The sequence below is a fragment of the Anser cygnoides genome, chromosome 12, assembly GCF_040182565.1.
Source record: "Anser cygnoides isolate HZ-2024a breed goose chromosome 12, Taihu_goose_T2T_genome, whole genome shotgun sequence".
NCBI lineage: Eukaryota > Metazoa > Chordata > Aves > Anseriformes > Anatidae > Anser > Anser cygnoides.
In genome coordinates this window covers 414477-441694 of record NC_089884.1, presented here as the reverse complement: position 1 = coordinate 441694, position 27218 = coordinate 414477, and the positions used below count along the sequence as shown (strand labels likewise).

The 27218-nt window shown below is 38.5% G+C and overlaps 1 protein-coding gene across 25 annotated transcripts in view; it reads left to right on the top strand.

The window, feature by feature from the left end:
• The window catches only part of LOC106046624 (uncharacterized), a 102516-nt gene that overhangs the window by 13923 nt on the left and 61375 nt on the right, over nucleotides 1-27218 (top strand). For 8 of the 25 annotated variants that reach the window (XR_010834666.1, XR_010834664.1, XR_010834665.1 and 5 more), the window contains one exon: nucleotides 3823-3933. Coding sequence is in view for 3 of the 25 variants with exons in the window: in XM_067004723.1 (XP_066860824.1) it covers nucleotides 19658-19669; nucleotides 25555-25638; nucleotides 26585-26656 (168 nt within the window). In the remaining 22 variants the exon portion in view is untranslated. Of the gene's footprint in view, nucleotides 1-3822; nucleotides 3934-15069; nucleotides 15169-16674; nucleotides 16861-17212; nucleotides 17330-18497; nucleotides 19670-25554; nucleotides 25639-26584; nucleotides 26734-27218 lie in introns of all 25 variants that reach the window. The other 17 variants (XR_010834652.1, XR_010834655.1, XR_007158965.2 and 14 more) reach the window with 5 other exon arrangements.

Sequence of the window (27218 nt, the reverse complement as noted above, 5' to 3'; positions counted from 1 at the left end):
TCACTAGGGACCAATCCCACTGTGTATCTTGTTTGGGCTAATTTACTGAACTATTTAGTTTCTTCTCCTGCATAACAACCATTCTACCCCCAGCATTATTGAAGTTAGTTTTGTCTCTGTGGCTGCCAGGAATAACTTTACTTTGCATGGATAATTAACTGGATTGAGTAACAGAAAAAAAATTATTTCTACACTGTGGTAATAATAAATCTGTTACTACTTTTGGCTCTCCATATTATTACCATAGTTGGGTATGTCTTAATGAGGAAGTGGCTTCCTTTTACTAAGTTCAAATACCAGCAAGGAGCCTGCCTCTTGAGCATGGGTGTGGGTTTGTGAGAGTAGAAAGGCAGACAGAGGGTTGTTGTGCCTTTTTTTTTGGGGGGGGGGAAGTGGGTGGTTTTGGTTTGTTTTTTAAACTAAGCAGTAATTCGTACACACAAATAGTTTTTATTTTTTTTACCGCAATCTGCAAGTTTCCAGCCTTTGAGACAAGGTAAAAATTGGATTTCTGATCATGTCAGAATCAATGATTTTCTGAGATAGGAATCTATCGAGTGAAATTTTTCCTGAGCTTAGAATAAAATAAAAATAAAGTATTGAAAACAGGCTTAATATTCAGGTGCTTAGGAATTCTAAAGTTGACCCTTTCCTGTTTGGGATACTTGGAGCATTTCCGTAGAGATATTTGGATTATCCCACTCTGATCTTTTCCAAAATGCACAAAAGATCTCCGTGATGGAAGGGGCCTGCCAAGCTTACCACAGGAGCTGTCCCTTGAGGGGAGGAAAAACCAGAGGATCAGACATGAAGTTACGGTACTCATGAGATACTCATAACTTTTCCTCCTCATGACAGTTTATCTGATTCTCTTGACCTTCATAATCCTCCTCTTCCTCATTTTCCCACTTATTTTCAACACCTATGCTTTGTCTCTTGGTCTGGAATCCCAAGGAGGTATGACGTTGCTTTCTTTTCAGACATCTCATGCTGTTAACAACTGTTGAGAATACTTTTTTGTTTTTATTTTTGTCTGTGGGATGGGAGAGTGGCAGTTGAGCCTTTCTAAATAACCAGAGAAAGGCAATTTGTCTTCTGGTGACATGAGGAGAGAAATAGTTGGCCCATGTGCAGCTCATCTTTGTGGTGAAGCTGATGCGGCTTGTCATATTAGTATCAGAGAATCATTAGGGCTGGAAAAGACCTCCACGATCATCTGGTCCAACCACACCCCTATCACCAATGTCACCCACTGATCCATGTCCCTAAGCACCACATCCAACCTTTCCTTAGTCACCCCCAGGGACGGTGACTCCACCTCCCTCGGCAACCCATTCCAATGCCTGACTACTCTTTCTGAGAAGAAATTTCACCTGATTTCCAACTTAAACCTTCCCTGGTGCAACTTGAGGCCATTCCCTCTTGTCCTATTTCTAGTTATCTGTGCGGAGAGGCCGACCTCCAGCTCCCTGCAACTTCTTTTCAGGTAGTTGCAGAGAGCAATGAGGTCTGCCCTGAGCCTCTTCTTCCCCAGACCAAACAACCCCAGTGCACTCAGGAGCTCCTCACAGGACTTGTGTTCCAGACCCTTCAGCAGCTTTGTAGCCCTTCTCTGGACACGTTCCAGGGATTGGATGCCCTTCTTGTACTGAGGGGCCCACAGCTGAACCCAGCACTCGAGGTGTGGCCTCACCAGAGCGGAGTACAGGGGGACGATCACCTCCCTGCTCCTGCTGGCTGCACTATTCCTGATACAAGCCAGGATGCCGTTGGCCTTCTTGGCCAGCTGGGCACACTGCTGGCTCATGTTCAGGTGAGCATCGACCAACACACCCAGATCCTTTTTTTCCTGTGTAGCAGCTTTCGAGCCACTCTGCCCCAAGCGTGTAGTGTTGCATGGATTTGTACCTGCTTTTGTGTACCAAAAGATGATCTCTTGGGTGGAGCACAGTAGTTTGGTTTAGGAGACTAAGTCTTAGCACTGATACTCTGGTGTGACATGGGGCACTTGTTGTCCCATTGCCTTTTCCATAAGCTGAGCCTGATTGTTTTGCCAGATATCTGACATCTTGAATTAATGTATTTGCTAATTTGTGTGCATTTGCTGTTGTTCTTTTGTGAAAGTGTACCAAATAATTTCTGCTAGTTGCCCTTCAGCTGATTCCTGTCATCATCATTGTAGCAATAAGCCTTGAAGATCCTTGAAAAGGGAAAGTGACATAGTCTAAGATCAGTCTGAGGAAGTTTTTGCATAAAGGGCAATGCAATGGAAAAGCACAAAGCATTTAGGGAAGAAATGGGCAAAGTACTTTGCTGATAGTGAAAACGAGAGGTGTTAGTTACCTTTGTGCTGACTAACATTTCCTTCTACCAGTCCAGCTTATGTCCTTCTATGTAATAACCTCTGTGCCTAATCCATGTTTGTTTTCCATCATCCTCTCAGCATGTAAACCTTCTTACTGTAACCACTGTCCTCCTGTCTACTCCTGCAAAAAAGATGCAAAAGTGAAGTCAGCTGTACTTAATAGTGTTAAATAGGTGGTGGGGTTTTAAAAAGGTGGGAGGGAAATGTGTAGCTGTAGGATCAGAGGCAAAAGTTTGAAGGCTTTAAGACCAATCACTGAGGTTAGAAAGGACAAAAGATGTTCAAATAAAGGAAACAGTTTTTGGTGGAAAATGCTCTTTACCAAAAATAACTTCATTTTATTTAATCACAAGTGCTTGGTGTGACAGGAGGAACTTAAGGCAGAAAGAGAAACTTGCAGAAATCATCACTGCCCATGTTCCGTTTTTGAAAGAAAAATCGACTTTATGAATCATTTCTGTATAAACAATTTAATGATCAAAATTTACTTTGATTTTCAAAAAGTAGGGTTTTCTTTGCTTTTTTAAGCTTTCTTTTTTGTATCCTGAGTTGAAATGTAAAACTATTTTTGTTTTTCCTCGAACAATGGATAACTTATTAGCTCAATATTGAGGTTCCGGTACGGTTTTAATTCCTTTATATACATTATGGTTTCAACTAATTTTTTACAAGGGATTGTGACAGAACAGTGATAAAGCATGTTCTTCTGAGGTTTCTAGCCCAATGCTTTATGCATTAGGAAACCTTTTGTCTTAGCACTGTGAGCTGAATGAGACAGAAGTCTTGCACAGCAGTGTTGTGTAAATGACCAAAGAAAATTAATTGGGGTAGTACAGGGAACTTTGGAATGTTTCTGAACTTCTAATGTTAGATTTTGTAAATTTATTGACATGTTGAAGTGCGTTGCTGTGCATTGTTCAGGTGAAAATTGGATATTTGAGGTTTTGCCCCAACCCTCCACCCCCACCCCATGTTCAGACATTTCAGGGTCACAAACATAATTCTAATACAGGACTTTTCTGACTGAGCTTGTATGTGTGACTAAATGTAAAAATGCGTGGTTTATTTTCTCTGCAGAACAACCACAATGAGATAAAGATGAGGAAGGGAATGTAAGACTTTACCACTATTTTACATAGCTATTGTTACAGAACTGGAGAATGTTTGGAATTGGGTCATTTGTTTTCTCTGCAGTGAACAAAGGTGGTGTGATCTAGCAACTGCAAGATAGGATCATGAATGTGATAAAACATGATGTTCTGATGCCAGGAGCACCTAAAATTGACAAAGGTGGTGTTGGTAATGGAAAAGTTACATGCATAAGTTTCTCATTACTGATGTTCTGTTATTCGTATGTCTAAAATTTACACCTGCTTTCCATAAGAAAACAAAATAGGAAAAATATTAAATTGCTGTGTAATACTTCAAGTCTAAGAAGTATTTTTAAACTGTCCTAGGTGTCCGTGGAAGGAAGAGATGATTAAAGCTGCAGTACAGGAGACTGTCTTCCCTTAGAAAGTGAGCTGGGAGGAGAAAGTCAATACTAAGGAATCTTCTGAATACTGAAGGTAAGTACTTGCATCTGTCATGAATGTCACAGCTGTTTTTCTGATTTTTTGGCTAATATAAATACTAATTGTGATATAAGAAGAGATAAATCATAAAAGCTCTGTTCTTACTGGATTAAGAAAACAGAAAAACTAAATTTAAAATGTTGTGGATGAGAAAATTTGCTGAAAGATGATGTCTGGATTGGAGGGGGCAAGGTATGTCACTGTCCCAGTGAACTTTAAACACTTGTGGTCTGAAATGGTCATGTGGAAGATGGGGTGAATCTCTGGACTCAGTTTACAGCTTGTAGCTACCAAAGCACAGTAGGAATTCCTGAGGAGGTAAACTGAAGGTAATCTTTTTGTTTTAAGCATATTATAAGCAATTCTTGATTACTTTTTAAATCTTGTTTCTAGCTCTAACTGGAAGTCTGACCCTTCTGACTCTCTATAAATTTCTATTTCATTCTTAACTGTTAAGCTATCTTGTGTTGGAAATGAGTACAGATAGCAGTGAAAAATTTTGGATACCTGTATTCTTTTGGAGATAATAAATCTTTGGACACCCCAAGCAGAAACTTGTGTCCTGAGATATAAGGGACTCATTGCTTGTGAAATGTCTCTTGTCAAGCTGCAGAAGTCAGTCTGAAGTCTGATACTACAAGTGTGGTTTTGGAGAACACAAATTAGCACCCTTTCTGTGTGAGGTAGGCATCACAGAAACACCTTCCAGCTCTGATCACTTCTTTCAAGTATCACAGCACTTTAGTTTGTTGGTGTTTTGCAGATACTGGAAGATTTTCAGGCTACAGCTTGCAAGCTAGTTCTGTATCCTCTATTCAGTGGGGATGACTTGTGTTTTGTTTTCGTGTGCTAGCTCTTGCTGATCACTCCCCAATGATGGAGGAAGATAAATCAAAGTGGATGTATGTGTAACTTCAGAGGTCTTCTATAGATTGATCGATAGATGCAACAAAACTATAGCACTTGGAGTAGATGGAGTTGTCCCTCAATGACTTTACTCATTAGACAGAGTAGTTTGGGGCACTTAGTCATTTGGTTTGACTCCCCTTTCATGCAATATTGCTCCTTTTTTATTGTTGAATACATTAGTGTGTTTTACATGCCAATTGCTTTCAGCTTTGCCTCATCGTTTTTGTGAGCTGGCTGGTGAAAGGGAAGTGTTTACTTGGTGACAGTGTGAGATTGCATGAGAACTAGACAAGCCTCGGATAATGCTGATAGGTTGGAAGAAGCTTATGCAAGGATTTCTAAGGGAGCAGGACAAGCTGCTTGTAACATAAGTTCCTAATTTATTTTTGTTAGTTTTTATTCTGCTTCTGGGTACTTAACAGCTATGGCATGTGCGCTGGTTTCCCATCTGCTCAAAATAAGACAAACGGAATTGTATAGTTGCTTTCATATGTAGACCCCAGTTCAGTTACTCACTTCAGGGCTAGACAATTGAAAAGAGCTGTAGATTTACTAACATCTTGAGGCCATCTGAGAAGAACATCTGGAAACTGAGGCGAAGTCAGAACACGATGGCCCAATTACGAGTTCAATTTGACACACCCTGGTTTTGTTCACATAGGACTTCAGGGAATCCTCCATACACTTCTTTTGCTTATTTGGGAGCGTTTGCACACACCTTTGTCTTTAATGATCTTATTATCTAGGCTTGCTCAGGGAATGAGTTCATTTTAAAACACAAAACAACACACACACACAAAACTGCCTTCCTTGTCTGTGCATTTTTTTCAGTGTTCTCAGTGGACATGCAAAACCTAAAAACACATGCGCAAGTTAAAATGCTGAATCTAATCATCATCTAACAGTACAGAGTCCTTTTCCTTTCTGTGTGCTTATCCACTTAGTTTCCAGGTCAGCTGCAGAGTGATGTTACACAAAACTCTAAATATGAGACATCAATGTCATAAGATGCTAGGTTTCAGACTGTACCTGCTCATGCTGGTGTGCTTGCAAGTAGGGATAGGAAATACAAATAAGAATTTTTTGTAAAGGTGGAAAAGTAATGAGATTTAGCCCTGCAATGAAAATCTTACTATCTAGGATTATTTTAGGTCTTTAGATTCTTAATCTGCTATAAGGGGATATAGAAGGTAAGGGAAATGTGTTGGAGAACTTGTAAGTTTGCTTCCTTTGTTAGGAAACTAAGTCTCCTACTGTGTTTCCTTTGGTAGGAAATGTCCTATGTATCAGGGATGTAATTAAGAACAATGACGACAACAAAATAACAAAAACATTCCCTGAGAAAATGAAAGAAATAAAAACAAATTAAAAATTAAAAACAAAATATGTAACTTCAAGCAGGATCTTCCAACTAACCAAACTAACGGTAAATATTTTGTGGTTTTACCACATTTAAATAAAACTGTGGTTTGGAGATGTTCTTTGAAATGACTGAAGGAAATGTATTTTTATGAATGTTTTTGTGTTAATTATCTTCAGATTCCGTGATTCTATTCCATCAAACTCTCCTCTATTTGTCCAAATTGTGTTCCACATTTTCTTGATCCTTGACACCTTTCCAGAGCTCTGCTCTTTTCACTTTGCTAATTAATATTTTTAATTCATATTTTTTAGATCTTTAAGCATACAAGAAAAAATAGTTCTTATTTAAAGGAGCACCTGAAAATGTAAATGTCTGCTTTTAGAAAACTATCCATCACGGATAGATTCAGTGTCTGACTCTGAAAAGCAGCTTGTTCTTTATTGCTCTTTTCCTGCATAAAGGAGCTACATGCCATCGTGTATTTTTCCAATCTGCATGTTACAAGTGTACCATGTTCTTCCATCTAAGTAGTAATCTTTAAGAATACAATTAAAATGTTCTTACATTAACAAAGAATCAGAAAACATGTATTTTGATTAAAATCAAAATTTAGAAGTGACTGTCTACTGCATTTAAGAAAACGACAAAATCTGGGGAGTACTGTTGTCCTTACAAAGTGTACAGTACTGAAAGTAAAAATCTCTAATAATGAACAGTCTCTTAGCCCTTTTTCTCATTGTGCATTCAATTTTTAGAACAGAACACACTTGCAAAACCCTGATTACTCAAGTCTGCTAATACTCTTGCTTTTCTTTGACTTTTCTACCTCCTTTTAGTAATCATCCAAAGATCAGAGGTTGATAATCTACCAACACCGAAACACCATAATGCCTTCTGTTATTTTTATATACTTGTTTACGTGTGTACATGTAACCTGAGGATTTCTGAAAACTTGATGCTGTAGTGTGATTCAAAGAGGGTAACAGTGGACAACTACAGAGCAGTTATCAGGTTTGAGTGCTACAGAAGAACAGGTGAGAGACCTCAGCTGTTCTGTAATTAGGTAACTCCTGACATGCTGTTTTGACTAGGTGTTCCTACATGACAGTGTCATTGGCTCATGTGATATGTGCAAACAATGAAGGTCTAAAGGCCAGCTATATATATATATATGTTTAAAGATGCATCTGCACCTAAAGATGCAGATGCTTTCTAAAAACTAGCTAACTGACTTCAGGTTATTAATTTCTTTTTTTGCTGTACTTTGCCTTTTGATTTGTGCCAGTTCAGATCTGAGTACTTTCTCCTTGCAAGCTTCTGCTTTCCGACAGTGGTTCATGTCTTGCTGGCTACTAGGCATGCTGACTTTTCCTATAAAAGGACAGTATCAGATGATCCAAATACCCTGCAGGATGTGCTAAGTTTAGCAAAGTGTGTGCCACAGAGGAACACAACCTAATTATTTACAATCAATGTAGCCTGCACATCTATTTAGTTGTACCATCCTCTTCATCAATCTGAAAATACTTAGAAAGGTTCGCCAACCTAGGGATGAACATGGGAGAGAGGCCTTTGGGTGATAGATTGGGCACATAGTCAAATAATCAGACTGTTTAGAGGTTGGTAAAAGATGTTTGAAAGCATGTGTGTAGGAAGTGGGGGAGGTAAAGAACAGGATCTTCTCGTAATTGGAATCTGCTTGCTCTCAGTTTTTCATGGCAAAGCAAGTCAGGCCTCTGTGGACTTTCTAAACCAAATGAATTATGGTCTTGAATAGTAATGTGGTATTGCTAATGATTTCATTGCTGACCACAGCTGTTGGCAGTAAGGCTAGCACTATCATTTCATTTCTGATGTATTTTTGAGGCAGTTTGCTTATTAAATTAGTTGACTTTTTTACAGACCGTTCAAGCTATAGTTGTAAAGTAATGAATTTGTGAACGTAGGTAGTACAAGTTAAGGTTTGTGGGCTTATTCCTTTTTTCCTTGATGTTGATGAGGACAGACATCAGATCATTAAACATAGCGGTTTAGATTATATTTTATAATCATAAAATTGTTAAGGTTGGAAGAGACCTCCAAGATCATGTGATCCAATCATCCCCCTACCACCAATATCACCTACTAAACCATGCCCCAAAGTACCACATCTAACCTTTGGTTTTGCATCTGTGAGAAGATCCTGATTTTCACTATGGCAGCTTTTTGTACCTTGCAAGGCTTGAGTAGTGGTATGGTTCAAACTAGGAGTGAAGTGTGATCCATAATCTATTAATGCACTGGCAAACCTATGGTGAAGCTCAACTGCAGAAGACAGATTATTTGCTTTTGCCTTCTCTTGAGTTATAATAAGGTTACCTTTACTCAAGTCCTAACTACACTAATTTTTCTAATTGTGAAGGCATATTTGTAAGACAGGTGGTCCTGAAGCTGTCTTGAGCTGTGGGCAAGCTGCTAACAGTCCTGATATGTAGACTGGGCTCCAGCTAACTTGTGTTGCTGGTCTTCTCAATGTTTTTTGTAATCGCTTGTCCCTGCAGAGAAATTCCAGTGAAGCAGATGCTCTCACTTCACTGGGGAAAAATTTATTGTGGGCCTGACATGCTGCCCTACAAATGAACGTGGATTAGACTTGCTCAAGCCTAGCAGGAAAATGATTGAGACTCCTTTGTGGTCAACCATTAGGGTGGTATTCTACAGAGTACTGCTCCCTAATCAAAATAAGCCATCTCAAAAGAAATAACTTGATTTGATCTGTATAGTCTAAATACTTTTGAAATGAAAACCAGCTTTATGGAGGAATGGTTTTCAAGCTGCTTGGATAAAATACTGATTATTTTCAATATTCCTGGAATTTAATTTACCTCTTTCATAGAGAGGAGAGACACAAACCAAAGTTATCTGTTTGCAGAAATACTAATTTTCTTTGAATCTTTCCTGATCCTGAATACATCTTTCATAAACCTGTTTCGGAGACGAATAACATGGGCATGAGTCAAAGGAAGACTGAGTCAAAAGCAGATTGTTCCTTAGCTACATTGTTTATATTTCAATGGCATTTTTTTCCTTCTTTCTCCATTACTAAAAGGGTGAAATGCAAATCCCTACAGCATTTTGGGAGACATTGCCCACAGAAATGGATATGAACCACCAAAATGGAAAATAAAAGCCAAGCCAGCATCTTTTCATTGTATTTGCATGTTAAGCTCTATAAATAATCACAGAGGGCTTAATATCTGTAAGGATTGGAAGATAGCCTAATTTCAGAAGCAGACTTTCCAAAATCAAAAGTTATGGTGCCGTGTAGCAGTTAATGGACTGCGGGCTTTTACTTGACCGAAGTCCTCATGCCACATAACCGTGTATTCAGGAAGAAGGAACAACAGATCTGCTGTTTGTCTTCAAGGATTTGCCATGACTTCAGAGACATCTGATGTACCTTGTGATACCTTCTATGTAGTAGCTGCATTTAAAATCTCAGCCATTTCCAGTTGGTGTTTAGTAGTGTTAGAAGAGAAGGAAGGTTAATGGTTTACTGGCAATAGTAAAAGCCAATTTTTTTATAGTAACTTTTTATATTAATGAAGTCCAGCATTTGGACGTAAGCAATTCTGGGTGCTTTTTCTTTAAGTGCTCAGATAAAATTGCTAATCTCTATCCTGAGGCTGCATACTTTCCTTGGTTCATGTAAAGTGCTTCAATGAATTGAGCAAGATCTGAGTGTTTGGCAGAGCTCAACTCTTCCCCGGTGTGGCATAACTGGAAGAAGGTTTTCCTGCTTCCAGGCTTTCTGTTCACATGGTCATAGCGCTGGTCATAATATTCCTGAACCGCCAACCTAGTCAGCTCAACTGCTGAATATTTTATTCAGAGAGTATTCATCTTGTGGCTCCTTTATTTTGCATGCATAGTGCAAAAATGTTTAGATTTTTAGTATCCTCTGCTTGACTGCAAGTGACTATAGAAAGAAGAAAAGAGTTGAGTAAAATATTCTTGGTTATGTCTGCATCTTTATTGATTTTAATTGTGTAGTTTGCATGAAAATGAGAGTGGTACAATTTGCCTTGAGCCTGTATGTATATCTAGTACGTCTTCGTCACATGCTGAAAAAATTCTTTAACCTAGTCACTAGTTTGTATATTCCTGGACTGACTTTCTAAAAATACAGCAGTAAAAGCAGAGAATCCTTTTATTAGAGTAGTGTGACTTGCAAATATTTGATTGGTTCTGTTCCTCTTCTGTGTAAAACTCATGTACTGTTTTTCCTTTTAAACTGTTAGCTGACCTTACATACGAATCCCAGCTGTGCATTAGCATTGCTTGGGGATGTGTTTGTATCTTTTGTCTAAAAATACCCAGCCGGTAGGATTCATGATCCATGAAAGCTAATTGAAACAATTTCTCTTCAAGTTTTGGCAAGCGAAGCATGCATTATAAGCATTAATATCTATAAATTGAATTGTTAATGAATCTAGACACTAATAATGAATGCAATTTTGCAGGCTTAACTAGAAACACTAAAATTATCAGGATCTGGAACAGAATTTTCAATCATTTTTGCTTATTAAATAGGAAAGCTATGCTTTTAATAAGCTAATCATTTTTATTTGACCCCATAGGAGTAGCTCAGCTGATTAGAAACAGGTTTCTAAGTGCAAAACAATGTTGTTTTTCTCTCACTGTTTTAACCACCACAGTGCTGAAATTTCAGATCAGATACTTATCTCCCATTGTGGCTATGACATGAATGCTTACTCTGCAATTCCTCTGAAGGAATTTACAGTAGAATCTCTATTTGTCCCACTTAATGGGAGAGTATTCCGCATAGATGAATAGTGTGTGTAATCTGCCAAAACAATTGTAGCCTTTTGGAAAGATTGTTCATGCAAAAAAAAATCACTTCTATTCATTTTTTATAACCAAAAGTAGAATAGCACTTGATACAATTCCAAACTCAAAATCAAAACTAATAACTGAAATCTTTTTCCCACCTAATTTAAAATTAGCACTGAAGATTAGTTTATGCAGATGAAGAATATGGTAGGATTCAAAACTTCAGCAAGGAAATCCGAAGTTATGATTATGAAGTTTTTAAACAGTTTTGGGATGTATGCAGATTCTATTTAGTCTAGTGGCTGGAGCCTGGGAAGACCCAAGGAAACGGATTCTTCAAGTCCCTTTTGGCAAAATTTTTTTTCCCAAAGCTAATGCTGGCAGCTCTTGCAGACAGGCTATCAGACTTTATTGATCACTGGTGTCTTTTAGAAAAGCAATTTCTTATATTAAAAAAATTAGTAACCCTACACCATTTTTTAAATGAAAAAAATCAGACTTGGTTATCATACCAAGATAATGGTGAAGAACTGTCTGTGAAACTATGTAAGAAGATAGGCTGAAAAGGATGTCAAGGATTTATTGTTGGATATAGGGCTGGAAAAGACCACGAAAGGTTCCTCTGGCTATGGACATGATTGATACCTTTATGGAAATGTATTCAAGTGCTTAATTATCTTTACTATTTGAGAGATTTTTTCACTTATTTAATCTAAATCTACTTTACCACTGTTCATACCTACTTCTGCTTGTTTTGTGTTCTGTTAATGTGGAGAAGGATTTCTGCTCTTTGTCACAACCTTCTAAGGTATCTAAAGGCTGTCTCCTTATATCTCTCCAGCCTGGATAAATAACACCCCATTTCTTCACTTCTTCAGTGTGGACATGCATGGGGTGGCAGCGAGGTTTACTGACTGACTTAGCAATGTGTGGTGGGAAGGGAGAAATGGTAGTGAGCTTGACTGGTTAAAGTGATAAGAATAACATCAACAGATGGAATGAAATAGCACAATTCTACATTCCAATATTCTTCACCAAAATAATGGGATAACAGTATTGTTCCATAATTTGATTTAAAATTAAATATTTATTTTTAGTGAATATAGCAACACCCATTGAATCGTAGTGTATTGCATACAATAGTTCTAACAGTATAGAGCTTTAAATGTTACAGTTAGTCTCAAATACTTATCTCAAGTAATTCATCGTTTTGGTTTTTTTACTGCTTGGGCTTGGTTAGTGAAAGAGGAAGTAAATTTATTTGAATTTATCCAGAACTGTTTCTTGAGATTTCAACACTAACAGCTCAGTAGAACAGGCGTAAATTTTTCCTGTACATCGTGCAGGAAAGCAATTCTAACACAGATGCTTTTACTTCTAGTTTTGTTTGCTTTGGGATTTTGTTTGAACATCAATTATCTTCTAATTTTAGTAAATGTTATTTATTGAGGTAATATCTCTTTAATGTGTTGCAATGTAGAGCAATGCTTGTATTTATCCTTTAAATGTTTGTTTTACATATAGTTTTCTTTTAGCCAAATACAAATATCAACTTCTGCAATTGCAAAATAATGGTTGCACAACTGCTCATCATGTACTTTAAATGCTCACAAGAAAATCACTTGCCAATATTTTTTTCTATTTGTTTTGACTTGGTTCCCTTTTTTTCCGAAAAGGCAATTTAGGTCCTTTGTTGTGGACTGAAGACAGCCTTGCTTGTTGGGTTAGTCCTTGTCCCTTTTGTGTCATAACCCTGAGACGCATCAGACTGAATATGAAAATATCAAGGAAAGTCTACAGTGCCAAAAATTATAATGCTTGATCTTCTAATATTCCCTTGGTACTGAGACAAAGGGAGAAAATGCAGTGTTATGACTATTCCATTTCCAATTTGGAGCATAGGACCATGATTTCAAGTCATAAGGCTGAGTTAACACAAGTATTTGCTTTGCAATACAGTGGCAAAATCTGTATAGAATTATCTTTTTGTAAAGGTTTGGAGCCTTTAATTTCAAGGTGGATGGTATGTTAACTGAATGAAAAATGGCTGTGTACTCTTCCTGTCTAGCTTCTCTTAATCATGATACTCTTCAGGCTTTGAAGCAACTTTCTTCCAGCTTACAGATCCTCACAGATCTGTGGATGTGGTTTTGAGGGGAGGTTTTTTGTTTTTGTTTTATAGGAGGCAGGTAACTGAGGATCAGGAGTTGCTCTTTCACATCTGGTTTTCCTGCTTATTTAAAAGGGGTGGGAAAAAAAGCTTACCTATAATCTTTTTGTGACTGCTGGTATACTGCCCTGTACAACTTCTGTGAGAAGTCCATATTCTGAAAGACAAATATTAGAATTACCTTCAATAATTGGTATTAGAATCCATCCATTAATGGCTAGTGTGTTCAATTTCATTGTCTTCTACTTTCAAAGATTCCTTTTCCTGAGCCATAACACAAAAAAAAGTCTGAGTTACTGCCTATTGACATTCAGGAGACCAGCTGTCCTGAAGTTGATTTCTCCTGTTTAAGTAAACTGCTTCAGTTGGGGCTGTTAACATGTAGAATATTGGCATTTCTGTTTAGTGAACAGTAGTCTTGTATGAGGATTTTTTTTGCTGAGTTTTCTATGTGTACTTTTCAATAAACTTTGCAAATGATCCAGATAAATCTAGTAAGCTGCTAGAGAGTCATGTTCAGACTAAACAAAATATTTTTATCCTGGAGTAAACACTTGTGGTGTGTCTGTGCCACCCTCTGCAAATAGATCAAGTTCCCCAAATTTATGAGGAATTAAATTAACCTGGATTAAAACTTGGTGCAAGTAATCCTTAAATATCCTGGGTTACACAGCTGTTTCAGTAGTAGAATGTTTTGCAGTATAATAGTCCTCATCTCAAAGCAGGTGTTGGGGAATGTTGGTGAATTTTTAGTTCTATGTAAGCATAGTGCTACCACATGGTACACCTGTTGGCTGCTTCCAGAGATGAATCCTACAGGACCTAATGTACTATTGCAAGGACTTTTGGCGTCATGCTCAGTGTTATGAGATGAATTGCCAAAAGGAAAGTTACTCATCTGAAGCTGTACTTCTTTGCAGGCTCTTTATCTAAATGCATGTTTTACAAAATCATCTGCCGCTTTATCAGGTCTCTCGCACAGTAACTGAGAAAACTGTTCATCAATTCTTTTCATGCTTGCACCAAATAGTTGCTTCAATGATGGTAAAATATATTTGCTGTCAGTCAGGATGCTACAGAGGCTCTATGTGCATCCAAGAAACTAAGAAAATACTTTTCCTTACTGTAAATATTTTTTTCCTTACTGTAAATAGTTTGATAGATATGAATAGCAGTATAAATCAGGTAATACATTAAAGCTTTGTGGCCTCTTTCTTTCAGTTAGATGGCCAGTTCTGATGGTTAGTGTTCGATGCCAGACATCCTCCTCCAGAAAAGAAGTTTCTATAACTGAGACCTCCACTGAAGTCACTGCACTGACACAGGCATGAGCTAGAGAACACTCAGGCTTCGTAGTCTGAGATGCAACTGTTTCAGGGGAAAAATCGCTTATCTAAAAATCCCTTATTTAAGACTGAGTTAAGACTGAGACTTTGCATGAGTTGTTTTGTTCTTTTCCTTCTCTATAAACAGAAAAATCAATGGTCTTTGTTCTTATGGGGGGCGGGGGGGGATGTACATTTTCCCACATGGGAGGACTAATGGGATAATCTGGTCCACAGCACAATTTCAGCTATGAGGGAGGCATCCCCATTTGATCTCTAGAAATTTAAGTCTTCCATCTAGCCTTGCATGACACTGCTGGTGTGCCAAGTTCCAGGTTACAGCACTTCTGATCCATAGCTTTCCTGACCATCTGTGAAAATCTATGCTGCATTGAGTACAGTCCCAAATGAGGATACAATTTTAAAGAATTTTAAAGTCACGGTCTTTTAATTGGCCAAATGACTAGTGGAGTTGTAGCGTGCTTATAGATTTGGTTGCAAAGATTAACTGTTTCGATATATACTGACAGGTATTTGAGCCTTTCAAAGTCGCTGCTGAGTCACTAAAGTGAAAACTGAATGATACTCACGTGGAAAGTTTAAGGTTGTATTTTCTTCCTTGACTTCAGGTAAGCAAGATCAAAAATTCCTTAATCTAGTTTTCTGCACATATTTCTGAAAAAAAAATGAATTTTTAAAAGATTTTTTTAAGGGTGCTATTGAGGAACTCTGCATACCTGCACATATTTTTTGCTTTGTGACTCTTGCATTTTGCTGATCTTCCAAGGAAGAGAAACAACTCCAGAGCATCTTTTTGGAAAAAAAAAAAAGCACTGAACTGTTTTAGATATATTGTGGATAAGCAAGCATATTTTTTGGCAGTGCTTCAGTCTCAGCTGGCAAACCATCTAAGATTTATCAGTCTTTTTGCTAGCAACTTCCATTGGTTTTGAGCTAGATTATACATATTCATTAGCAGAATGTACTTAACCCTGTATTACCCTGAGGTATCCTTTCACTGTCACTATGATCAATGGTTTGGCTGCAACTATGCACCAAACTTGTAGCTTCAGAGTTGTGTAAGATTTGTCCCTTGAATTTGAGAACTTGACACTTCTGGGCCTAGAACATTTTATGGGTGACTGTTGGTGTAGAAAAGGGAATGATGGTGAAGTATAATCCATTAGTTGCATGGGGAAGATGAATAGGAAATGATTACCCACTTATGCTATTATAAGACCTAGGGAACATCGTATAAAACAAGGTGTGAGGTTCAAGACAAACATAAGGAGGTGGTTCTTCATGCTGTGTGATTAAGCTGCAGAACTCTTTGCAGTTGTGGATGCTACAAGTTTACATGGGTTCAACAGTGACTAAAAATGACAGAAATAATTCATTAAGGACTAATAAGTAAAAAAAAAAAAATCCCTCTTATTCAGGAAGTGTGAAATGGGGTCTAGAAGGATATTCAGAAAAATAATTGATACCTGTCTTACGTGGTTGATCATTCAAGAGAGTGCTCTTGGGAGCACTCTGAATCTATATTTTGTCTTTGGAATGAAAGGAATGAAACTGCCTATGTCTTTTCTCCTGTCTCAAGCTAGTGATGGTACTTCTGCTCAAAGGAAAGAGCTTTAGGAATAGGAGGTCCCTTTACTACACTGGGAAAACTAGACCTTTCTTCTGTCCCCTCCCTCACTGAGGTGTAAATGCAATGTCCAAACAGTTCTCTCCGAGAGTTTCAGTGAACTTTTTTCTGCTGCATGCCTTTCATAATTTTTTCTAGCTTTAATAGCTTGCCTGATATTGTCTAGTGGTTTTAAGTGTCTTATTTAACATGTTATATATACTGTATGTCATGAAACATGACTAAACAGGTTTTAGTAAATCCATGATTTGTCTCACCATTAAGTCTATATGAAGAATACCCTTTCATATGCTAAGTCTGGTTTGAGTTACCAGCTAGAATGCTTTTTTTGAACTTTTACCTTCCCTTCATTCCATGTTCTATCAAGTTTTGCAGTCTCAGGGCCCAACTTAAGCCTTGGCTTTGTTTTTTTGTTTTTTTAATTTAAGATTTTATTAGAATTTCATCTAAATGAGAAGATTAATGTATTTGTGTTTTTGTCTTCAAGACTTCAACTTTTTAGGGCTCGACATCTCTTTCGATGATGGATGTTGTGACAGTCTTTTGACGCTTTCCGTAGGACTATAACCAAGATTTATCATAATAGTAGCCCTAAAAATCGAGAGAGAAGTATAAATGCATTTTTGTGCAACACCTGCTGTAGCCTGTGACTGAGAAATCACTGTGTAGAATGGTAAGTCTGAGAAACAGTATGCACAGTTACTAACGTGTTGAGATTTTTTATCTTGTCTTCTGCTTTCCTGATAAAATTAGATTACAACTCTAATTATTCAGGAAGAGAAAATATTGAGCTTGCCCCTCAAATTGAAGATGTGGAATATAGCTCTAGACAAGGTTTTAACAGTTAGAAATGTAAATGTAGTAACCTGGGGACAACAAATAATTGCTTAACAGAGACCACTGAAAGTGGAGCACCTATTAGTAAGCTTTTTTGTGACACATTATTCTCTGCAGCTGCAATAGAAATGCATAGGTCTCTGAATGAATATGGTCTTGACACTGGCCCTGTTTCTTTCACATGGAAGTACAAACCATGCCTAAAAAACTTGGAGCAGGAGAAGAGGAACTCTGGACTTTTTCTTCATGTTTTCTTCATAGTGTATTGACATTTTTCCATCACTCTTGTCCACCCTTCACTCCAAGTAAGGATGAGTTTTTGTTAGTAGAGTTCTTTGGTTTAGACAATATCAGAATTGATTGTTTTGTAGTCTGTACTTTCTTGATTCAGGACTTAAAGTCCGTTCTTCTGCAATGTGGTAATGAGATCTGGGATAATATCAAGCTGTATCTAAACAATTGGATTAAAGGAAGCCCTTGGAATAGGACAAAGGTTGGTGTAACATTGGATCATGTGGCCAATTGCTAGTCAGTTCCCTAGGGACAAAGTTTTTACTCCTGGCAAAGCTTGGCAGCTAGCTTTCAGCTTCTTCCATCATCAGCACTTTGCATCCAGTGTTTTAAAATCCCTGGAAAATGCAGCTTAAGGGAGTTTGAAGGTGTTATCTTTAATTGGACTAACTTAAAAAAAATAATATTGAAAAGCTTTCTCCTAGTTCCATTGTTATTGACCTGATGTTGAGAATAGCTTGTGCTATCCTAGAGGAGAGGAGGAGAATGTATTTTCCTTTGTTTGTGCTTTGTTTTTTCAAAGTTGGGGAGGACAGAAGAGGTTGAATTCATAAACAAAACTGAGGAAGAAATGTTGAGAAAAATGGGGAAAGGTTCTATAATTTACTTTAGCTGCTATTAATTTGAAGTCATGAGTATGACCTGAGCATGAGTAGGAAATATTTTCAAAGCTGTTTCTACTTGTTGGTCTCCCTTTTCGTCTGTTTGCTGATAGACCCAGCTGCATAAGGATCTATAACCATCTTGCAGATGTTAGTAATAGCATCATCAATTCCCTTTGCCTTAACCCTATTTTAAAAATATATTCTGTGCCATTATTGCTATGGAAGCTGTACTCAGTGCCACAATCATAACATTTGCCTTTCAGAACAAGACTGAGTCAATAATAAGAGAGTGGTATCTATTTGTCAAGTTTAAAACCAGGAAAGTTTGAAAGGTGGATGGGACCTTTGTTTTTCCTTAGTGAAGTTTTTTCTAACTATAACTAATCATACTTAGAAAGTGGCTACCTTATTGAATGATATGGCAATTGCCTACTTTGACCTCAAAACGCTTTTGTTCTTGCCTTTCACTCTCCCTTTTCTCCTTGCAAAATTAGAGTTAGTTAAGAGGGAGGTAGATACTTTTCTAGCTTATTCATCAGCAGCAACAGCAATGTTGTTAATTATGTTTTGATTGTAGAGACTGTATCATGAGTGGCCAGAGAACACAGAATTAGTTTCAGCTTTTCATAGCTAGAAGGTGAGAAAATCATCTTTCAGTTTGCACACCAAGCAAATTTACTCTGGAGATCATTGAGGCATAATAAACTGCAACTTTTTTTCATATTAGCATTGCTTTAAATGTACAGGTCTTACTACGGGAAATAATGTAGTGCACTTCTTGGAGGACTGTATTCTTTTTTTGTTTGCACACATCTCAGCTGTGGCGGGTACACTTTTAGTTTTTATTTATTTTGTTTTTTATTTTTTATCTTAGAAAAGCTTATTCAAAATGTATTCCTCAGGAGGAGTCACTAACTAGCTTTTTTGTGTTTGTATATACTAGCATTACCAGTTAGACGCCTGCTGAAGCATACAAACCATCACTGATCAGTACTCAGCAGCAAGTAGAATGGTGACTAGTTACTATGAATCTTACAGGACTTCAAGTTTTTTTTTAAGCTTTGTAATTCACTTAAATTTGCACAATTTGGGTTTGATTTTCTTTTTTTAAAATTAGTTAATAAACACTGTAGGTCTCTGAATTGATATACTGGGTCTGTTGAAAATATCCAATATGGAAATATCCAGTTAAATATGTTTCTCTTAAAAATTCCTCTCTCACCAGTTCTTTTCCCAACATACTAAGGTCCTGGTATTTCTGATAAAACTGAAATGAAGGTATACAGTTTCTGATACTTTTTATCTGTCTTGCTGAATCTTCTGATACAGTCTTCTTCATAGTCTGTATGGCGTTTCTTTTATGTTCTTTTGTTCCTTTCCAAGTACCTATGTGATTTTTGTCAGTTAGTTGAATATGTTCATCATTGGAAGAGTGTTTCTAGTAACCAAATTTTTCTCCTAGTGTCTATATTAAATTCCTTCAGGTCATCGTCTTGATTTCGTCTGAAGAAGCCAGTTTACGCATGTTCCTTTGGGCTTTTTGCATCAACATTTGATAAGTACTCTGTATTGATAACACATAAGCAAAATTTTTAGTAAAATTTTGATGAGTATCTACTTAAAGAAGTAAAATAATGTGGTGTTTAAGGTGTCTTGTTCCTGTAAGTTAGGATCGGCTAGGCTGGATTTATTCTGTTACTGTATCTTCGACAGAATTGTCTGCTCAATCACAGTCACATGAAGCCCACTGTAAGTATCAGTTTGCTTGCATTTCATTAAAGATTGTGAGTTTTGCACTCACAGGAAGAATTTTTTTAAACACCTAATATATACTAGGTGCGATACCAGAAATAAATAAAAGGTTCTTACCAGTAGCTTCTAATCAACAGTTGTGGTGTTTGATGTGTGCAGGTCAGAGAAGATAAATAGTGACACTGCATGTATGCAAATTTCTCAATGATTTTTTGTATTAATTTTTGCATGCAAGATAGCAAAAGTAAATTCAGAAGGAACTAAAGAGTGTGAAGAAAGAATGTGTGTTTGACACTACAACCCTAAGATTTTCTCCATGCTGCTACTTAAGAGTGCACAGACCAAAAAATATATATATAGTTTGCTAGTACAAAGCACTGGCACTTAGAAAAAATGATGGAACAGTTGCTGTGAGATTAGTAACCGTGGATCTCTGCAACATCATTTCTAAAATAATTTTCCTGAGTAAAGCTATGTTTAAGGGCTGGAAGTAATGATTTATGTGGAAATATGGGAAGAATTAGATATATTTATCTTGGCAAAATAAATGAAGTGTTATACTTGTCCACAAGCATCTGAAGAGCATAAACAGAAACCATGGAGAAGAATTGCTTTGGACAGGGCCTAAAGAATGAAGTGTATTATGATCATAATGCAAGAAGGAAAATATATCTCAGATATCGGGTAATATCCTTCATTATCAGGATTTAATAAGACCTATCACGATAGGAGTACGAAGTAAATGGTAGAAGGGCCATTCATTGACTGAGTTAACTGAAATTGGATTAGAAGATGTAAAATAGCTTAGCCCTGAAAATGGGATTGTCATATGCCTAACAAACATTTCAGACTATAGTAAAACCGTGGCACAACTAATATCTATTTCAAAGTTTTCTCTTAACTTCATTGAAGCACAGATTCTGTCTTGGCGTGAGAATTCTAGTGTACAGTAACTGAGTCATTGAGTGAGTGTGCCTTGGTCATGCTAACCGTGAGATTCTCTCTCAACTGAAGTTGCATCTAAATCTTGTGGCAATGAGACTTCATAACATAATGCTATTGTCATATGATCCCTCACCTGGTAAGTGTCCCTAGAACCAATCTGCAGAGAAACTGGGGATGGAAGATCTTGATCCCATTCTACCTTCTAGCTCCCAGTTGTGGTGGTTTTACCTTGCTGGGCTGCTGAACACCACAACCACGCTCTCACTCCAGTATTTGTATGTGCCAGTATTGCTCAGCAGTAGACACAACACTGGTGCGATACCAGTGCTGTTCTAGCTACATGTGCAGAGCACAGCACTGCATGGGCTGCTGCAAGGAAAGTTAACTCCATCCCAGACAGACCCAGTACACCAGTCACTTGCATGGAGGCCTCCCAGACTTCAAGGCTTTCTTCAGAAGCTCAGGAGTGTTGAGTCTGGGTGCCTGGCACTGCTTCAGAAAACTCTGGCTCTGGTTGTCTGGTGATAAGCCTAAGTGGTAGACTTGGAACTGGTCCCATTCTTTTTCACCTTCAGCAACTTGCTTTCAGGAGTCAGGTGCTGCCAAAGCTGAAGCAGACTGATGGTTTGGCATCTAGCACCAAGTGTTTCTTTGGCACAGCTCCATGTCTTATATCATGCTCAGCACAAAAGAAAGTCTGAGTATTTATTGAGACCCCCCTCTCTCCACAGTTGGCTTCATCACAGGCTCTTGGGTCAGTACTCTTGTCATGACAGCAGGTTTTATTCTGATTCTTATCAGAGAACATGGATACAGATGCATTTCTCTGGATCCCAGTACTCACTGCTACCATGCAAGAATTTCCTTTTACCATTCCTGGAAGTAACTCCTCCATGCTTCTCAAAGAAGGAATTTAGTCGCCACAAGGAGATGAGACTGGAACAGTAAGTGCCCCAGTACAGACCTCAGTAAAAACATTGGTACTGATCCTTCTTGCTGCAGCTTTCTTAGTGTGTAATTATATTGTTGCCTTCGCTTCTGTCTATGACCTGTCTCATACCTGGCAGCACTTCCAAATGCAGCCCAATTAAACAGAAGCAATTGTGAGCCTAATTAAAACTTTCTGGAAATCTACAGTCCAGCATCCTCTTATGAAACTGAGCACAGATGAAGTATAACAACTATTTGACAAAGTTGACTTTTGCAGTGCAATTCTACATGTAGTTGAGGCAATCTAGGGCTTTCACCAAAGATCCCGTGACTAAGTGCCGTGAGGAAAAAGTATTTGATAATCTCATTCTATTTCCATCACTAAGAGTAGATGTCCTGGCTTCTCTTATCTCACCTTGGCCTTCTCATCAGCATTTCTTCTCAATAACTTGGATCCTCAAAAGATCTCTCTGGACTGCTCTCAAGCAGCATATCTTACCTCTAGCATTGCTGTTTATGGGAGAAGTCCATCTTGACTCAGGTGTTCAATGACATGCAATCTGTTGTGACAGATCTGCCTTCTCATTGGCTTTCTCAGTTTAGTTCTAGGGTGAGATGAAATGTTATTCTTTTAAGGTCTCCCAAACCACTTCAGAGATTTGGGAATGTGCCTGCCTGCTTTTTGGGGTGAGCTGGGTGAGGAAGGTCTGTTTTTTCATTTGGGCAAATGTCTTGTATTGCCATCCATGGAGACTGTATTAGTGGATTTTTATCTTTGTATGTGGATTACATCTGTGACTCATTGTGCTAGAAGGCACATTCAAATGCCACAGATGTCTTACTCTCTTCTATGCTATCTTCTCCTTTATTCACCCACTGTGATAATTCACAATTGCCAGAAGTGTCAATCAGTAATGGATGCATCAGTTTTGTATACCAAAACTGGGGATGTCCTGTTTCACTTTGCCTTCTTGAAATCTTTCTACTCTATTCATTTCCTAGGGATCTGCTCACTAGGTCCTCTTTCAAAAAGAGGTATGCTCTCAGCAGACACTGGAGCCAACAGGATACAGTCCTTTGCTATACAGGGAGAACATCTCTGATAGTAGGTATCCAAAGACGAATGAAGGGGAATGGACACCTGGTCTACACTTAGGAAAGCTGATGCTTTGATTTGGAAGCTCACATTCAGCACAATGATTCTGCCAGTAAACATCTTGCTGTGAAGATAGAGATTGATTTGTACCTCTTGTTCATCAAGACACCTGTTTCCAGTTTCCACATCGGTATAAGGAATACTTGTCAAACATCCCCACTTTCAGTACAGTGTACACATTCTACGTGTCTTCACAAGAGTGCTAGAAATTGTAGTAGCATGCCTTAGACCCAAAGCTGAAGCATCTGTATTCCTGTGTCTGGGTAACTACTGCAAGGGGAACTTCAGAGGACCAGGCTCTTACATCTTTCTTCTTCTATAATGAGAATCCTGAAGACTGTTAACCTTTTGAGAGGGATTACAATGAAAAGATATAAAAAACTTTTTTAAAAAAAAGCAGTGCTGCTGGGAAGTTCTGTACTCCTTGTATCATCATGTAAGTGCAAGAACTCTTCATCTATACTAGGGTATATTTTAGCCTTCTTTAAATCTGCAACTCCTCTATAGTTAAAATAATACACTATTTTGCTTTGTTTTTCTGGTTCCTTATTTCTTTGCTGGTTATTAGCAATGGATGTGCAGTTATGCTTGACACCCTCCTTTCCAATACCTATATGTTTAAGCATGGAATATCTAGATCTGTCATGGTACATCTTTCCTGATAAATGCATTGTTCTTCACCTAACCTGTTACCTGTCTCAGGGCTGTTGGCAAACTACAAGAGGATTAAGCTTACTTCAACAGAGAATATTCAAATACTCCTCTGTCATTACCACTGATCTGTCGCTACTCCAGACAACAGCCTGAACATCTCAAGAATTATTTATTCTTGGTTTGCATGAACCAGTTAGTAAGCTAGCACAAGTTGGTAGTGAATTTTGCCCCGATACCAAGAAATGAAGTTAGTGACGTGGTTCTAGCTTTGAGAGAAACAGTTGCTGGGTGGTTACACCAGGATGGATTCTGCATTTTAGACTGTAGCAATGTGTATGCCCAGTCAAGGGTAACAATAGCATTCTTGAGAAAAGTGGCTTGGTTGAAAGCTCAAAGTCTAAAAACTGATTAACAGGTTAAGCTCAGTTACTGCAAAGAAACTAGTACTGCTCACAAGCAGCTTGGTCTTGGAATTAGTTTGAATGTTCAGGCAAATACGAGTCCTGGAACATCCATCCCCAGCAAAGGGAATAAAATGCAGCCAGTTCCATATCCAGTGGCTGGCATTGTATTTTTAACTATAGCTGGTAGCTACAGCCAATCTATGTGATCATGCAGAACCTTAATTTACATTTATGGTTTCATACTTGTGGCCCTGGGCTTCAGCAGACTTGTTTATAGTGATATTGCTATGGGTCTGGTCAGCACGTGGCCTTAGGTTCTCAGGAGATGGAATGTACTAAATAATGAGAAGTGATATCAATTTTTAAACTATCCAATCTCTGATTGGCATATGCAATCTGATATTTCTCTAAGGCTAATAATATAGCCAGATGTAGGCAATTTTTCTTACACAGTGCAAACGGCATGTACCTGTTGCCAAAGCTATATGCTGCCAAATTTCAAGCCCTCAATCCAAATTAAGATGTTAGGGCTTTCCTTATCTATGATAAGTCATTAACTATCACTCAGTTACCCTTGTATTAAGCCATTTTTTTAAAACTCAAGCCTTACTTTACTGAAAGGCATCCTGTCTTGATTTGAAGATATTAAAAGATGAATAATACTCCTTCCTTTGATAGGGTAGCTTTTTTAATGTCTAATCATTCTCACTATAAAACTCTGTGCCTTATTTCTAATTTAAACTGGTCTGGCTTCAGCTTCCAGCAATTGGTTCTTGTTATGCCTTTCTCAGTTAGATTAAAGAGCCCTTTAGGACCTGGTATTTTCTCCCTTTGAAGGTACTTATACATCGTAATCAAGCCATCTCTTGATCTTTTTAATAAACTAAACAGATTGAGCTCCTTAAGTCTCTCATTCTGAGGCAGTTATTCCAGTTCTGAAATGATTTTTATGGGTCTTCTCTGCACTGTCTCCAATTTTCCAGTGTCCTTTTAAAAGTTCAGACACTAGAAACATAGGCACTCAGGGAATTTACAGTCAACTGTTTGTCCATTTTCCCTAAATCCTTTACAGATTTTCTTATTTCCATGGTACAGTTTCAATTTATAGACTTTTTTCCTAACTCCAGTTCCTAAAAAAAAAAAAACTGCTAATGTCATTTGCTCCAGGTGATCCAGAGGTGATCCATGGGTACCCTAGCACCAAAAAACTGTAATCTGTATCAGCTTTGTAGCTTCGTAGCCAATTTTGTATCCCATTGTAGTTTTAATTAAAAGTTGAATTTATTTCATCTCAGAAATAGAAGTAGTACAGTTTATGTTCTGAATATCCTGTTAAAAGTGGTTTTCTTGACTGTAAGCTGTTTAATTCTATCACTCATTCTGGAACTCCAGTGTACTGGAAAGCCTGTTGACGGAGAAGTGGTATTTTTACCAGTTCTTTGAAACAATGCAAGCCAAGGAAGTAGTATTATGTGTCACTGAGAGAGGAAAACAATTTGAAAAGGCCAAAAGTGTAAGTCAGTAATGTTGTATGTCCAGCGTTTTTAGTTTGGAAGACTGCCCTCTTTTGTAAGAGACCAGACAGTAGTACTAGCACTGTATGCTTCTAGATGGGTTCTCAGCATCCTTTCTCCATTGCACCTATGCAATGGAGATACCCAAAGAAATATTATTTTGGGGTCATGTCAACTTCTTGCAGGGATATTAGATAAGAGCTCTTTTTTTAATAAATTGTATGTAATTGTTCTACCTCTTCTAATGCTTATCACTATTTTTTTCCCCCATCATTTTAGTATATGGAGATACCATCCCTGATTTGGGAAATTCTGAGCAACAAACAGAGGAAGCCTTTTAAAAGCACCTGGGGAACGTATCATGTATGTTGTCCTGTTGCCTGTACTCTTTGTAAGACTGCTGCTTTTGTCCACTATCAGACCCAAGATAGGACCTCTGGTCTAATCTTTGTAACTGTTATCAAGCTTTTTCTGCACACTTGTATTACCGTATTACCTATTTTAAATCATTAACTTTCATAGAACTGGGATCTTTGTATACTATTTCTGTTGAAATCTACATGTTGCCTTTTTTTCCTATCCTCTTCTTATTGATCATAGTTATCTTCTGCCAAATATAACAAAACTGGAGGCCAGATTTGGGGTACATTGTGTTGACAATACTGGGCATTTTTCTATTTTATCAACTAACTCTCAGCCTCTGAGGTATTTATCCTTGCAATTATCTGCAAGGTGGGCAATAGCTATCCCCCTCATTTTAAGACTGGGAGGAAGTTGAGGTATGGGATGCTTCAGTAGGTCATGGCTTGAACTCAGATCTTCTAAATATGGGGTAATTGTGCCTCCTCTCTGTTCCATCTTTAAAAAGTAAAGCACATGTTAACTCTAAGAATCACTTTCATCTTTACTGTACTGCCTTCAGACATCTTCTATCATCCCAGCTGCAGTGTAGTTGCCCAGTAATAGTTGCACAAAGACTGTTAGTTGCTTAGGCTCCCAGTTATTAAACATTGAGGAAAAATAGGAACAACTACAGTTTCAATATTAAAAGAAGCAATTTCATTTCCTTTCAGGAGTCAATGTAATTTTTAATACTTCCTTGAAAAAGCAGAATCAGATGCATTTACCTTCATGTTAATTTTAGCCCCCAGCCTCGCAGGGAGCCAAGGGACTGGAGCTGGTTCCTCATGCTCCTGTGCCCTCCCCCCGTGCTAACAATACAGAGATCTGGGGCTTCAACAGAGGAATTGAATTTTCTATTTTTCATTCATCTACTTAAACGGTTCATTGTTTTTTAATTACACTGTAGGAGGGAAATAAAAGATACCGAAAACTGCAGTGCTGTGAAAGGGGATGGCTTTCAGGAGATGCTATGGCAGAGGTGCCGTGCTAAAGCAAGATGGAGTACAGCAACAAGTCCCGTGCCTTCCAGCGTCCATTCTTTCCCCGTCTCTGACAGTAATTTGGAGTTAATTTGTGCAGCCTCTCAAACGGAAGACCTCGCACTCCATCGGCTTTGATCCAGCCGTGCTCTCGCCTCCGTTCTCGGTGGCGCTGGGAGGCTGCCGGCGGCGGCCCGGGCCGCCCGCCCCTCGCTGTCCCCGGGCCCCTCGGGCGGCTCCGCGGGGCCCGCGGCGCTCACCGGCGGCGGGGCGGCAGCGCCCCCTGCTGCGCCGCCCGGCCCCGCGCTGCGGGCGTGGGCCCGGGCCCGGCTCCGGCCGGCGGCGGGGGTGGCCCCCGGCCCCGGGGCGCCGCCCGCGCCTTTGCTTTGTAACCCGTTTAGGGTGCGGAAATAACGTTGCAGCGGTATCTGCGCACGGCGCTCTGCGTTTAGCGGTGTGCGTGCCCGGGAAGTATTTAGGAAGGGCTCTTTGTCTGTGGTTTACCTGATGTCGAGGAACGCTTGCTGCCATAGCTGTGCAAACGTAGCGCCTTGCAAAGGC